Source organism: Primulina tabacum, chromosome 18 (genome assembly GCF_025594145.1).
Source record: "Primulina tabacum isolate GXHZ01 chromosome 18, ASM2559414v2, whole genome shotgun sequence".
In the NCBI taxonomy this organism is placed as follows: domain Eukaryota; kingdom Viridiplantae; phylum Streptophyta; class Magnoliopsida; order Lamiales; family Gesneriaceae; genus Primulina; species Primulina tabacum.
The window spans coordinates 30,108,404-30,124,175 of NC_134567.1; the positions used below are offsets into that span (position 1 = coordinate 30,108,404).

The window sequence follows — 15,772 nt, forward strand, 5'->3', positions numbered from 1 at the left end:
ATTAAGATTCGCGAGACCGTCTCACAAGAGATCTGCTCTTCATAAAATACGACTCATGAAATCATTTGACACGAATTTTTGTCTTTTAGAAAACGGGAAGTGTGTATGACAATGGATCAGTATGATGCATTCGGTCGCAATTTGCATATCAAAAGGTCATTTTCACTGCGATTATATGTGTGCCAAAAGAAATTTTCTTTATAATTGATTGAATTAAAAGTCAATTTTGAGGCATATTGTCGCGCTACTATATGGAGAAAAAAAAAGCAGTAAATAGGATAATGTAAAAAACTCAGTAATTATTTATTCAAAAAATTTATATATTATGAGACGATCTCATTGTCTATGTTTATAATAAAAATTAAAATTTTTAATATAAAATAATATTTTTTAAATGGATGTCTTAAATAAAATATATGTACCACAAAATTATTCATAAGACAATCTCACATGAATTTTTGCAATTTTTGACTTGTTGAAAACACTTTTCATATTTAATGACAATAACTAATTAACAAACAAAGAAATCAAATTTGTGTTGTTAATTTTTTAAGGCAAAAACTTGTGTTAGATGATCCCACGAGTCGTATTTTGTGAGACACATATCTTATTTGAGTCATCCATAAAAAAATATTACTTTTTATGCTAAGAATATTACTTTTTACTGTGAATATCGGTAGGTTGACCCGTCTTACAGATAAAGATTCGTGAGACCATCTCACAATAGACCTATTCATAGTGTGCAGGGATAATAACCGGTTTGATTGATTTTATAACGAAGCTATAAAAATTTATTCCTTATCCCAGTTAATTAAATATAAAAAAAATCGCATTAAATTTATCAATCAATATCAAAAACAATTTTACGCACACAATATGATTACTAATTAATCATTAGTATTTACTGTGTAGATGCATTATTGAGGCAGATCATACATGTTTTTTTTAGTATTATTTTTCACTCCATAATTTATTTATCACTTAATATTTTAAACATTTTTTAACATTAATTTTGACCTTATATAATTATAATAATAATAACATCGTTATTTTCTAGTTATTATAATTTAAAACACACCTTAAATTTTGATATGCATACAAAAAGTTTGAAAAAAGCTGGAAAGAAAAAAGCATTGAATCTCGAGTGTTGAGGGGAATTACGGAAGGAAGAGAAAGCTGAGGGTGCTGGGCTGTAATGCAATAAATGTTCCCATAAATTCCACTCGGTTTCTCAACTCTCGCCAATTTTTATTTTTCTGCTGATTTCTTGCATGTGGTTCTCCCTTTCATATTTTCCTAAGTTGTCTCTCTCTTAATAACTAGAAAATATATGCCTCCCGTTTTTTTCCTGGTAGAGACGGTCTAATTTTTGTTTGTTGCAGATAATTAGTGAGTTTCTGATATGGGTTTTTACCTTTCTTTCTTTCTTTTTTTTTTCCCTGCTTGAGTTTACTGTGTCTTGTTCTTGGTATGTCCTGGTTTTATGATGGAAATTTTAGTTTTTTATACTTTTATAGTTCTTGTCGAGCTGTGAATAAGCAAAGGAAAATAGTTTGTTCAGAAGATTTTGAAGTTGGCAGCAGTTTAAGCAAGTTTTGAAGTGTTCTTTTTCATTTGATGTTTGAAAGATTTTTATTTTATTTTTTGGTGTTTATTTAATCCGATATGGTTTGATTATTCTTACTGATTTGATCTGGGTTTGTTTATGCTTTCCTGTCTTTAGTGATTTTTTTAAATAATTTCTAATTACTCTGTGGTTGTGGGATATCGAATTCCAAGTGTAAACTAATTTATCGATCGATTTTGTGGTGCTTAGTTCACTTTATAACGTGTATAATTTCTTCAAATTTAAAGTTGCTTTCTCATTCACATACTTTCACGGGATCTCCGGATTACCAAATGAAAGGGCGAAAGTGTAGAAGAAAGTAGGAATCTTAGGAAGAAGAAGATTATTTTCTGATTAACAAAGTCTTTTGTTGTTTCGTTTTCTGCTTATATATCTCTGGTCAAGTTAAAATGTGTTGGATTAAAGGTGGGCTTTTAGGCTTATGGGCTTTCCATGTGAGTGAATGGAAATTTGGAAAGATGAGTTTGTCCCAGATTGGAAAAATGAATTGGTATAGATAAGTTATATTGTGTCACTTTATGGAGGTGTAACTATGATTGGTCAAGAGGCTCTCTCTCGCGCACACAGGCGCAGGGGGTGCAAATCATGGGCCCGATTTGCAGTGGAAAAAAGGCTTGACTCGTGTGCAAGCGTACGAGCGCGACCTGGGCGCGTCGAGTGTCGGACCGATCAAGCCAAAATTTGCCTAGCAGTCTATGCCATCTTTTGTTATTTTTTTTGTTGAGACCTTTCACATGCCCTTGAGACCTTTCGCGTGGCATAACTGTTGGTGCTTCCTCTCCCCAACTGTTGGTGCTTCATCTACCATCTTTAAGGCATATTTAAGGCAACCTGTGACCTTTCATATGGATGGTATTGACATGTATAAATAGGGGATGTGCCTAGCTTAGAAAGAGAGACCGAAAAATCCACTTTCTCCTGCTGCTACAGTTCCTCTGCTTATTCTGCTACATTAGAAATTCTGCTGCAGTGCTTTTGTTCTGCTACAGTACTGCTGCGTCTGCTACAGTGCTTCTGTTCTGCTACAGTACTTCTGTTCTGCTACAGTACTGCTGTTTCTGCTGCTACAGTACTGCTTCTGCGTGTTCTGCTTCTGCTCTGTTCACTGATAAAGTTCTGGTACTGATTTTGTTCGCTAGCATAGTGCTTTGTGCTGCAACTCTGCTGGTTTGCCCGTTGTATCCTGGAAAACAGACGTCCGCTGAATCCTCGGAGCACATACAGGAGGGGGCGAATCTGTTTTAAGGTAACTGTACAAGCTACAGGCCTCGGTTTGATTTAATTAAGCATTATTCTATTGTTTTCTTCAAGATACTGATTTGCTGGTTTTATACATTAGTCATACTCTACTGTGAACAGCACGCTTGTTTGGTTTACTGCATATCTGTCCTGTTTTTCCATATATTTTTATCAACAAACTTAAAACAGATTTACTCATTACGTGGTTTCAGTTCAGATATAGTTGTCCCACGTGCTGCTGCGGTTACTGTCCCAGCCAGACACGGTGAAAAGCCTGAGAAGTTCACTGGTGTGGATTTCAAGAGGTGGCAGCAGAAAATGTTGTTTTACTTGACAACACTGAACCTGGCTAGATTCCTATTCGAGGATGCTCCTAACCTGAAAGAGGGTGACGGAGATGTTGACTCCGTCAGTGCACTGGAGGCTTGGAATCATTCTGATTTCCTATGCCGAAATTATGTGCTGAATGGATTGGCAGACTCGCGGTACAATGTGTACTGCGAAAAGAAGACAGCCAATGAGCTATGGGAATCCCTTGACAGAAAGTACAAAACCGAGGATGCCGGGGCCAAGAAGTTTCTTGTAGGCCGCTTTCTGGATTTTAAAATGGTGGATTCTAAGCCGGTTATCAGTCAAGTTCAAGAAATCCAAGTGATTCTTCACGAGATTCACGCCGAGGGGATGACGTTGAGCGAATCTTTCCAAGTGGCTGCTATAGTTGAGAAACTACCACCAGCTTGGAAGGATTTCAAAAACTACTTGAAACACAAGCGAAAGGAGATGAACGTTGAAGAGCTCATTGTTAGACTTCGCATCGAGGAAGACAACAAGAGTTCGGAAAGACGATTGTTTTCTCCTGTTGCCGCTAAGGCAAATGTTGTCGAGCATGGCCAAAGCTCGAAAAAGAGAAACTTCTCTCCCTCCAACAAGAAGTTGAACCTCAGACCCAAATGAGGTGTTTCAAAGAAGAAGTTCTCTGGAAAATGCTATAACTGTGATAGCATGGGTCACAAGGCATCTGAATGTAAGAAGCCAAAGAGAAACCGAGAGGTGAATATGGTGGAGAACATATCTCAAGAGGTTTCGAACATGAATCTCTGTGCTGTAATATCAGAAGTTAATCTGGTGGGTTCTAACCCAAGGGAGTGGTGTATCGACACTGGTGCCACTCGCCATGTTTGCTCCGACAAGGAGATGTTTGCTACTCTTGAGGAATCTATGAATGGTGAAATACTATTCGTGGGAAATTCCGTCACTTCCGAGATCAAGGGACAAGGGAAAGTTGTCCTAAAGATGACATCTGGAAAAGAACTAACTTTGAACAATGTGCTGTATGTGCCTGACATCCGCAAGAACTTGGTGTCAGGGTCGCTTCTGAACAAGCATGGTTTCCGCATTGTATTCGAGTCAGATAAGGTGGTTTTGTCGAAAAGTGGAATGTTTGTTGGCAAAGGTTATGTTTGTAATGGGTTATTCAAACTCAATGTTATGGCTGTTAAGCCTGTGATGAATAAAGTTAATACTTTTGCTTACTTGCTTGAGTCTTCTTGTTTATGACATGGTAGACTTGGACACGTTAATTACGATACAATTCGTAGACTAATTAACATGAAAAGCATTCCTGCATTCCAAATTGATAAACAACACAAATGTGAAACTTGTGTTGAGGCAAAACTAACAAGATCATCTTTTCGAACTATTGAAAGAAATAGTGAACCACTTGATCTAATTCACAGTGATATATGTGATCTAAAAGGTGTACAAACTCGTGGTGAAAATAAATACTTCATCACTTTTGTTGACGATAGCACAAAATTTTGTTATGTGTATCTCCTCAAAAGTAAGGATGAAGCTATTGACAAATTTGTCCAATATAAGAGTGAAGTTGAAAACCAACTTAGCAAGAAAATTAAGGTGCTAAGAAGTGATCGTGGAGGTGAATATGAATCACCATTTGCTGAGTTTTGTGCTCAACACGGTATCAAACATGAAAGAACTGCACCTTATTCTCCTCAGCAAAATGGCATTGCAGAGAGAAAGAATCGCACATTGAAAGAAATGATGAATGCGTTGTTATTAAGTTCGGGTTTACCACAGAACATGTGGGGGGAAGCTGTTCTAATAGCAAATTACTTTTTAAATAAGGTGCCCCAAAAGAAGCAAGATAAAAGTCCATATGAGTTATGGAAAGGTAGAAGTCCTTCTTACCAATACTTGCGAGTGTGGGGGTGTCTTGCTAAGGTAGCAGTATCCACTCCAAAGAAAGTAAAGATAGGACCAAAAACTGTGGATTGCATTTTCATTGGATATGCTCAAAACAGTAGTGCATATCGTTTTCTTGTACATGAATCTCAAATACCTGATATTCACAAGAATACGATAATGGAATTAAGAAATGCTTCGTTCTTTGAACACATGTTTCCATGCAAATCTAAGGAAGAACCAAGTTCATCCAAAAGATTATATGAAACAAATGATGAAGAACAAGAGCTTGATCAAGACACAGAACCTAGACGTAGCAAGAGAGCTAGGACTGAGAAATCCTTTGGTCCGGATTTCATCACTTTCATGATGGAAAGTGAACCTCAAAGCTTCAAGGAAGCAATGAGTTCATATGAGGGACCTCTATGGAAAGAGGCTATCAATTCCGAAATGGAATCCATTTTACAAAACCACACGTGGGAATTAGTAAATCTTCCTCCGGGAAGCAAACCACTAGGCTGTGAATGGGTTTTCAAAAGGAAAATGAAATCAGATGGAACCATAGATAACTATAAAGCCAGATTGGTAATTAAAGGTTACCATCAACGTGAAGGGCTTGATTACTTTGACACATATTCTCCTGTATCGAGAATAACCTCTATTCGTGTGATACTTGCGATTGCCGCCTTGCGGAATCTTGAAGTACACCAAATAGACGTAAAGACAGCTTTTCTAAATGGAGATTTAGAAGAGGAAATTTACATGGAACAACCTGAGGGATTTTCTGCGACTGGACAAGAAAATAAGGTTTGTAAACTGATGAAGTCTCTGTATGGCTTAAAACAAGCACGAAAACAATGGCACGAAAAATCTGATAAGGCCATGTTGGAAAGTGGATTTAAATTCAGTGATTGTGACAAATGTGTATACATAAAAACCACAGAAAATGGATATGTCATTTTATGTCTTTACGTAGATCACATACTTATCATTGGTAGTAATGATAAAATGATCAAATCCACCAAGAAGTTATTGAACTCTAGATTTGACATGAAAGATTTGGGCTTAGCCGATGTAATCCTTGGAATTAAAATCCATAGAACATCAGAAGGGCTAATCCTAAGTCAGTCACATTATGTTGACAAAATACTTGAAAAGTTCAATAATGATGACTCTGCATTGGCTAGAACCCCGATAGATACCAGTCAACATCTATCAAAGAATCGAGGTGAAAGTATGTCTCAATTAGAATACTCTCGAGTCATTGGAAGTCTGATGTACTTAATGAGTTGTACAAGACCAGACATAGCCTATGCAGTAAGCAAATTGAGTAGATTCACGAGTAATCCAGGAATTGAACACTGGAAAGCAATTATAAGATTGCTAAGATACTTAAGGTACACTCGTGATCATGGGCTGCACTATACCAGATATCCTGCTGTTATTGAAGGATACAGTGATGCAAATTGGATATCTGATATGAAAGACTCAAAATCTACAAGTGGATTTATATTTACTTTAGGAGGTGCAGCAATTGCGTGGAAATCTTCTAAACAAACTGTAATAGCCAGATCCACAACGGAATCTGAGTTTATAGCTCTTGACAAGTGTGCTGAAGAGGCTGAATGGCTGCGTCACTTATTAGAAGATGTTCCAGGATGGGAAAAACCAGTGCCAGCTATATGCATACATTGTGATAGCCAATCTGCGATTGGAAGGGCACAAAATAAAATGTATAATGGTAAGTCTAGGCATATACGTCGTAGACACAATACCATCAGACAACTACTCTCAACTGGAGTTATCTCTGTTGACTATGTAAAGTCAAAGGATAATATAGCGGATCCGCTAACCAAAGGGTTAAACAGAGAGTTAGTTGCGAAAATGTCAAGGGGAATGAGGCTCAAGCCTATAGAATAAATTGGTGCGAAGGAAAACCCAACCTACGCTGACTGGAGATCCCAAGAACTAGGTTCAATGGGACAACCTAATCGCACTAATTTGGAGAATCACTGTGGGGGTTATCCCTAATCCATTCCTATTATGAAACAGTGAATGTTGAGTATAAGCTTACGGCTTTTAATGATTCTGATAAGAAGCAATATAGAATCACCTATGTGAGAGAGAAGTGGGGCCGCTTTGAAGGAATTGCATGGCTCAATTCTAGACCTTCTTGCAGAACCAGGCGTGTGTTCATGGCCAAAAAGAACACAATCATGAGAACTTAATAGTATCAGGGAGAGTCTTGTGTGAAGTATATCACCATTCACACAAACGGATGTACAGTTCAAAGACATCACGTCTACTGTCAGCCAGTGAATTAATATGCTTTCACAAAGGAAGGTTCAAAGGGTAACACCTACCTATCCTATGCAAGACTCAACTGTTGAACTTTATCAGTGGAATCCTTTCGTATAACTTTAAATTCCCATTCATGTGGGGGATTGTTGGATTAAAGGTGGGCTTTTAGGCTTATGAGCTTTCCATGTGAGTGAATGGAAATTTGGAAAGGTGGGTTTGTCCCAGATTGGAAAAATGAAGTGGTATAGATAAGTTATGTTGTGTTACACTTTATGGAGGTGTAACTATGATTGGTCAAGAGGCTCTCTCTCGCGCACACAGGCGCAGGGGGGTGCAAATCATGGGCCCGATTTGCAGTGGAAAAAAGGCTTGACTCGTGTGCAAGCGTACGAGCGCGACCTGGGCGCGTCGAGTGTCGGACCGATCAAGCCAAAATTTGCCTAGCAGTCTATGCCATCTTTTGTTATTTTTTTTGTTGAGACCTTTCACATGCCCTTGAGACCTTTCGCGTGGCATAACTGTTGGTGCTTCCTCTCCCCAACTGCTGGTGCTTCATCTACCATCTTTAAGGCATATTTAAGGCAACCTGTGACCTTTCATATGGATGGTATTGACATGTATAAATAGGGGATGTGCCTAGCCTAGAAAGAGAGACCGAAAAATCCACTTTCTCCTACTGCTACAGTTCCTCTGCTTATTCGGCTACAGTAGAAATTCTGCTACAGTGCTTCTGCTCTGCTACAGTAGAACTTCTGCTACAGTGCTTCTGTTCTGATACAGTGCTTCTGTTCTGCTACAGTACTGCTGCTTCTGCTACATTATTTCTGTTCTGCTACAGTACTGCTGCTTCTGCTGCCACAGTATTGTTTCCGCGTGTTCTGCTTCTGCTCTGTTCACTGATAAAGTTCAGGTACTGATTTTGTTCGCTAGCATAGTGCTTTGTGCTGCAACTCTGCTGGTTTGCCCGTTGTATCCTGGGAAACAGACGTCCGCTGAATCCTCGGAGCACATACAGGAGGGGGCGAATATGTTTTAAGGAAACTGTACAAGTTACAGGCCTCGGTTTGATTTAATTAAGCATTATTCTATTGTTTTCTTCAAGATACTGATTTGCTGGTTTTATACATTAGTCATACTCTACTGTGAACAGCACGCTTGTTTGGTTTACTGCATATCTGTCCTGTTTTTCCATATATTTTTATCAACAAAATGAGTGTCAGATCTTGATAGAATTGCATATCATTCGATTTAAATATTTTTTATTTTAAATCATCGGTGCATTTTTTTTATATCATGAATAGTTGATCTTGAGTATTTTCCGTTCACCTTGCTGTTATCTGATGTGCAGATAAGAGTCATTTTGATGAACTGTCTCATTTGTTTCATGTCAATCTTTACAAGAACATGATTGAACTGGTTTTAAGCAGCTTCTGTTTTTGCACGGTTTCTGTTTTACTTCAGAGTCCAGAAAGTTAGTCGCGAAGTTTGATTTTGAGATAATAATTGTTGCAAACTCGTGACGTCACTAGAAATGGTTGCTGAATCATGGTTTCGTCGTAGTTTATGGAAGCCTTCGAAAAAACACGACTTTCATGCTGGGAAGTTGCATATCGGGGTTCTGGCTTTTGAAGCCGCGAGTTTGATTTCTAAGCTGCTTCATCTCTGGCAATCATTGACCGAGAAGCAAATCGCGAGGTTGAAGGAGAAAATAGCAAATTCCACAGGTATCAAGAAGCTTGTCTCAGAAAACGATGATTATATAGGAAAGATGATATGTGCAGAAATGACCGAAAACTTGGCGAATGTTGCAAGAGCTGTTGCAAGACTATCAAAGAAATGTAGTGATCCCTTGTTAAAGAGTTTTGAGCAAGCCTTTAATGATTTGATTAACTTGTCTACTGATACCTATGGTTGGCAATATTCGTGGAAGAAGATGGATAGGAAAGCCAAGAAATTGGAACGGTTTATAATCGTGAATAATAATTTGTTTCAAGAAATGGAGACACTTGCTGATTTTGAACAAAGTTTACGAAGAATGATGGGAAGTGATCACGCAGATAGCATAATCTTGGTCGAATATGAAAAAAAGGTTGCTTGGAAACGACAAGAGGTGAGGCATCTTAAGGACAATTCTCTTTGGAATCGAACTTTTGATTACACAGTTCTTCTTCTAGCAAGATCTGTATTTACTATATATGTTAGGATTGGGCATGTGTTTGGAGCTAACGACATGGCTGACTTGGGGATTAAAGATTCTAGACTTATAGATTTAAATAACAGCAGAAAGAGCCACTCAATTGTATTCGCACAATCATCAGTTTACCCATCTGAAAATTGTGTTCCGAGGTATTCTTCTGGCTTGGTGGGCAAGATGATATTTTTTTCGGGTCCAATTTCAAGACCAAGCGATATTGGCAATTTCCACTCAGGACCTCTTCGAAATTCTGTGAACACGTCAAGCCCGATTCCTGGATCACATAATGGTGCTAGCTTCTATTCGGGGCCCCTTGCGAGGTCGACAACAAAATCTAGCCATCTGCGAAAGGCAATCCGACTCTGGCAATTTCGTGATAAATCTCAGAACGTAAAGGAGAAGATTCCACGTCAGCAATCTGATCTGCTAACCACCTCGATGCCTTCTACGAGGGGCATGGTCAGTGATAATTGTACTCCCACAAAATATTTCTCTGGGAATGTCTATTCCGGAGTTTTAAACAGAACTAAGGATTCCAACAGAGCAGAGCATACTTATGGCAACTCGAGTCAAGGAAACCAATCAGTTGGTCCTAAGAAGAAGCTGTTGGATGCGCCTCCTCCCGAAACTCTCGGTGCTGCTGCCTTAGCTCTTCACTATGCAAATGTTATCATGTTTATCGAGAAATTAGTGGCGTCTCCTCATTTGATTGGCAATGATGCAAGAGATGATTTATACAGCATGCTACCTTCACGTATCAGAGCTTCCCTAAGGGCGAAACTAAAGCCGTTTGCCAATATCCTGACTTCATCAGTGTATGATCCGGTTCTTGCGGGAGAGTGGATCAATGCAATGTCAGCAACACTTGAATGGCTAGCCCCACTTGCTCATAACATGATAAGATGGCAATCAGAGCGGAGCATTGAGCACCAGAGTTTAGTTTCGAGAACAAATGTGCTTCTAGTTCAAACCCTTTTCTTTGCGAATCAAGAAAAGACAGAAACAGCCATAAGCGAGCTTCTTGTTGGACTGAACTATATATGGAGGTTTGGTCGAGAAATCAATGCAAATTCACTATCTGAGTTTGCTAGTGCCAGAAAGGTCGAAGAATACATGGATTCATAGCTTCATCACTTTCATATTGCTTATCGTTTTACCGAAGGATCTCACTTAATGTCAAAGGTTCCTAATCCGTGGGTCCCAAAAGTCGATAACCGGGAAAGAATTCCTTGAGTCTTTGGTGAAAACTACTTGTCGGATTCTTGGATGCCAAGAAGGCATATCCTCACTCCCACAGTCGTCGGATCACATCATTTTCCTGGTTACAAGTTTGATTTAAGGTTCGATGCCGTTTTATGGTCATCGATAACCATTACTTACACTTTTAAGTGTGTAAATTGTCAATCTTAGTCGTGAAAATCTTATCCTTGTAAAGGTGTGGTTTTCCAATCTCAGAAGCTTCTCATCAAATTAAAGGATGTCATGCTGCTTGCTGTTTGGCTTGAAATTTTTTACTTTGACATGAACATTTTTGTCTGGACATAATTAAAAATCTAAATTTCGTGGCTTTTTAGTAGTGATGATATTTATGACTACTGTTGTCCATATTAGTGATTTCTCTTCTTTAAACAAGAATACAACATCAATTGGAGTTGATAATCTATACTATATAAATTATTTAATTGTAACATTTGAACTTCATAGTTCTAACCATCCTGAATTGTTGTGGTTGTTTGGGGTATTAGAAACTATGATCTCGTTAGATATAAATTAATTCCATACAAACCGTTTACCAAATGTTGTTGAAAAAAATATATAAATCATTGTGCAATATGATAACTAATGTTTAATTTAGCATGAAATGAGTGTCTTCGGGTCCAACAGCTCCATTTTGGTCTAAAATGGCTGTTCTTTTTGGTTTAGGTTTGATTGAGTAGGTTTCATTTGTCTGCTTTATTGTTTTGTTTTTTCAAAGTAGTGCAGTTGAACTGAATTTGGAAAAAAACAAAAGGAAAGAACGAAAGGAAAACTAAAGCCAATAATGATTATCCATCAACTTAATTTTGTGATACATACAATTCGTTTTAAACTGCTAAAAATAATTGAAAATATGTTCACATTTGATTTCGAATGTTGTTATTATACTGCAATTCAAAATACGCATGATCCGCAATCAAATAAATATGTTCAATTAATTTTTTTTTTTTTTTTAAACAGAGACAATGTTTTCTCTATCTCAACTTTCCAATACTAGAATTTATACGTGCGGAGAAAAAAACATAACAGAGGCAGTGTCGTTTACGAATGCAGAAGACAACTGGAAGGGCATTGCGAAGAGCATACGAAAATGGGTTAAATCGAGGCCCTAAATATATAAAGTCGGCGAGTTACATAATAATGTACACAAAATGTAAGTATACAAGAAGCGCATGGGAACATCCCCAATGTGTTGCAACGACATGAAAACTTGTTTTCTTCCTGTAAAGTATATTCATAGTGCCTCTGGAAAGCGCAACTCCGCTGGACCAGGGCCGAGAATGCCTTTCTGCTCGGAAATCTTGCCCAGTCCTGAAGTTGGCTCAGTCTGCACAATCTTTTCTTCCTCTCGCCAACCAATCCCTTGCCAGTCTCTCTACGCCATTAAAAATAACCATTGTAAGCATGAAAAAGAAAAATCTGGCCATCCATAGTATGCATCAAAATATTTCAGGTCAATGCTCAACTAGAAGAAGCCACTATTTAGCAAATATTTGCTAAAATGAAAGTTAAAGGTGCATGAATTAATAATCCTTGATAGCTACAAACGATTACTGCTGAGAGCCACTATTATTATATAATTCTTAATGTTAGAAACTCGCCTCATCTGGATTGTGGTTTCCATCTTCCAACAGCGGAGTCATGAGAGGAGGGGCGATATCTGGATCAGGCTTTTGAAAGATGAATGTGGTATACAGACCTGTAAATGGAGGATTCAACAAATGAGTTCCAAGAAAATATAGAAAGCTCACTTCTGAGGTAATAATCTAGTGTGGAGCGATACAATCACCCAAAATGTCATATGATCTGGGAAGAAGCCTTCCCCTTGGATCCGTAAGGTTTGGACCAGAATCCACTAACAACCCTGCCAATTGTGCTCTGACAAGCCAAGTCAAGGCGACGTTAGTCATCAAACCAAAGTAATACATCCAAGAGAATTCAACTCATAGTTTTGAAACTAGAGATAGAATATCTGCTTGGAGAACTTCATGCCAGAAGTAAAGATAATAAAAATACAAGAAAAGAATCCAGGCATATTTTTCATCCTTCCTCGTTAAACATCCTAGATTTGCTTAGCCACAAGAAATAACTGTGTTTTACAAGCACTTGATATTCAAAGTTATACTAACATATCAATAATCCCACAGAATAAATGCAATCCATATTAGTCAAAATCGTGAGTCACTTCCAGCTTTTGTTGACCTTCCATAACCATACAAGAACTTAGAGAAACAAAACAAAGATAACAAAGTTGAAGATAAATATGTTACTTGTTGTCCTCATAAAATTCAGTCAGGTTTTGTATCTCTACATACTCAAGACCAGCCTCTCTAGCCAACCTGTCATCAAAATTATCAACACTAAAACAAGAAATATCATAGATAAACTGGTAAATAAGCATTTTCAGGACATGATAGTCGATTATATGTCAGTTTGCAGCCACGCCAGTCCAAAATATTAAGAACTCAAGTAACTAAGCATATATTTAGCAGAGAAGATTGAAACCAATTTTGCACAATAAATCAACAAAGTCAACATTCATAAGAGAGATATGTTTTAAAATCTTAACAGAAAATTAACCTGATCAAGCTTGGGAAATGGACTAAACAATGAGTCTCCATGGAGACATCATTTGCAAATTTCAACTGGTATTTTTTACCAAAAAATGGGAATCTGGAAATCAGCTGAACATACATTAGAGACAATAAAATGTCACAAAAAGATTCGAAAGAAAAGGAAAGCATGAGAAGGTCATATATTGGAAATATTGGAAATATACTTCTCTTCCTCAACTTCAAAAGTGATCATATAGCTCTCAGATCGAATGCAGTTGGGAAAAATGTTGGGCTTCAAGCCACCACTCTTATTGTGGTACGCTTCAACATTTTTCTGGTATTTAGCCCTGAAAATCCACATGACACACGTTAGCGCAGAACACCGCAAAAGTTCGAAAGTTTAGACCCTTCTTGTGAACAAGGTTTAATATATTGTGTAGATCAATTCTCAAGAACAATTTCTATGAAGATGCTGATTTTCACACGCCATTTTTCCTCAACTCCGTTCCTTGATGAAATACAAAAAAAAATGGAGTTATGAAACTTTTTGAGGGGGTTGGTGCCAAATAGACAAGAGAACTACTTGCTACTATCATGGGGAAAATTTTGAGAAAGGCCAACATCAGGATCAACAACAACGACAAAAACAAAAGGTCTATGAAACAAAATAATAAATTTCAAAAATTTTATTCATACCATATAGTAGATGAATCAGGAGTTAAACCAAGGAAATAACCTCCCGGTCTCAACAAAGATGAGACATTGTGCAACAATCTTCTCACTTTCTCCTCTGTTTCAAAGCATAACTGCCACCATTCAGGTATGAAGTTTATGTTTTCAGTTTCTCTAAAGATGCGGAGACATTGAGAAACACTATTGGACAGAGTCCTACCGGTAAATGCTGCATGCAGAAAACAATATCAGCCTGCTTTTCCTTGTCCTTCCAGTGCAACTCTACATCTCCCTACACAAAGCATGGGATCAAAATCAAAGAAAAATAATTGGCACATAATAATCAAATAATGATAAAGAAGCCAAGGAAACAATGATATGCTGGCAAGTGGCAACTAACATAGTCAGAAAGCATTCAGGTCCTTCATCCTTTTAGCTCGGTCGGCATAATGATTGACAAATATGAAAGAGGCTCAGTAATCTAAAAGCAAATCGAACAGATTTCGCGCACTGTGTAGATGGAGAAAGGAAAAAGAAGAAAACAGTTTGTAGTTTAAGAAGTAGGCATTCTAACAAAGCAGCACATGTAGCCATAATCGTAACACTTTAAAAGGGTTTACTTAAGGTTCTGACGCCTAGTAACAATATCCTCGGAAGAGGGTAAACTATTCACATATTCCTTCTTTTACCAACAAAGGAACCAATAGAAAAATAACTGTTACCCAATAAAAGAATACCGCTACTTGTCTGCTTAGTCCTGATCATCACAAACTAGAATCAATCATGAAGTAATTTACACGTGGGCATACAAATACGAGTAATATCACATCCACAACTGTGTGGTAAGCATCTCCGGACATTTACATTCAACAAGAATCAGTGAGTAAAACAAAAAATAATACGGAGACAGGGTCAAGAATCTCACTACACAAGGATCAAGCTCCAGAAACTCAAAGGTGTAAGTCTTGCGTCGACTCTCCCATGCTTCCCTCACTCCACTCACTCCAGTTGTCACCACATCTGCCAAAGAAATGCCACGTCTTACACAGGAATCATCATCACCAAGCACATCCAAACAAAAATTAACAAAAAGCAATTACACAAGCGCGTGAATAACAAGAGTTAGCTTAGTCAATCATTTACACGAGCAGCTCAAATACAACCAACACAAGCAAAAACAAAAGAAAGAATTTCAAAGTTACCAATGCCAATGTAGTGACCGATTTGAGCATCATCCCACTTCTCCTCATCGGGCACATCTCCACAAAACAAATCACACACCTACCATATTGCCCAAATGAAATGGAACATAAACATTTAAAAATCAAGAAAACAATCAAATCCATGATTGGAAAGAAGCATACAGTTGCATAAGGGGAGACAAAAATGTTTATCAGAGCTACTTTAGCGAACTCGATTAGGCGGTGGTGAGCTGATTCGGTGGGACGATAGGTTTGAAAGGAATTCATCATCGTACGTCCCCTAAAACCCCGACATTGAAGGCTTTTACAATGGAAATTGTTCAGTGACTTTAATGTTTTATTTGTTTGTTAATTTTATTTGATGAATTACATGCTGCGACCATTTCTTAGAGGGTATTTATGACGTATTTCAACAAAATTATCTATGTAAAGATTATACGAATTTTGGTTTGGAAAATATTTAAGAAATTTTTTGTTCTCTCATAATTAATAATCAACGTTTCTAAAATCGATATCTTTTTTT

The 15,772-nt window shown here is 37.7% G+C and overlaps 2 protein-coding genes across 3 annotated transcripts; one reads left to right on the plus strand and one right to left on the minus strand.

The window, feature by feature from the left end:
- The first annotated feature begins 1,119 nt into the window (after nucleotides 1–1,119).
- On the plus strand, nucleotides 1,120–11,158 carry LOC142532192 (uncharacterized). The gene is made up of 2 exons (XM_075638471.1): nucleotides 1,120–1,389; nucleotides 8,718–11,158. Exon 2 carries the CDS (start codon nucleotides 8,901–8,903, stop codon nucleotides 10,686–10,688), a length of 1,788 nt encoding a protein of 595 aa, XP_075494586.1. The 5' UTR covers nucleotides 1,120–1,389; nucleotides 8,718–8,900; the 3' UTR covers nucleotides 10,689–11,158.
- A 747-nt stretch (nucleotides 11,159–11,905) lies between these two features.
- LOC142533439 (mRNA cap guanine-N(7) methyltransferase 2) lies at nucleotides 11,906–15,588 on the minus strand. 2 transcript variants are annotated; one of them, XM_075640199.1, is made up of 11 exons: nucleotides 15,412–15,588; nucleotides 15,250–15,328; nucleotides 14,973–15,067; nucleotides 14,268–14,339; nucleotides 14,072–14,181; nucleotides 13,600–13,722; nucleotides 13,401–13,493; nucleotides 13,091–13,159; nucleotides 12,610–12,698; nucleotides 12,422–12,519; nucleotides 11,906–12,195 (listed from the first exon to the last, which is right to left on the minus strand). In XM_075640199.1, the coding sequence occupies exons 1-11, from the start codon at nucleotides 15,517–15,519 to the stop codon at nucleotides 12,055–12,057; spliced, it is 1,077 nt and encodes a 358-aa protein (XP_075496314.1). In that variant the 5' UTR covers nucleotides 15,520–15,588; the 3' UTR covers nucleotides 11,906–12,054. The 2 variants fall into 2 exon arrangements, with proteins under 2 accessions (XP_075496314.1, XP_075496315.1); XM_075640200.1 differs by having other exon boundaries at nucleotides 11,906–12,191; nucleotides 12,418–12,519.
- Between the last annotated feature and the right edge of the window lie 184 nt (nucleotides 15,589–15,772).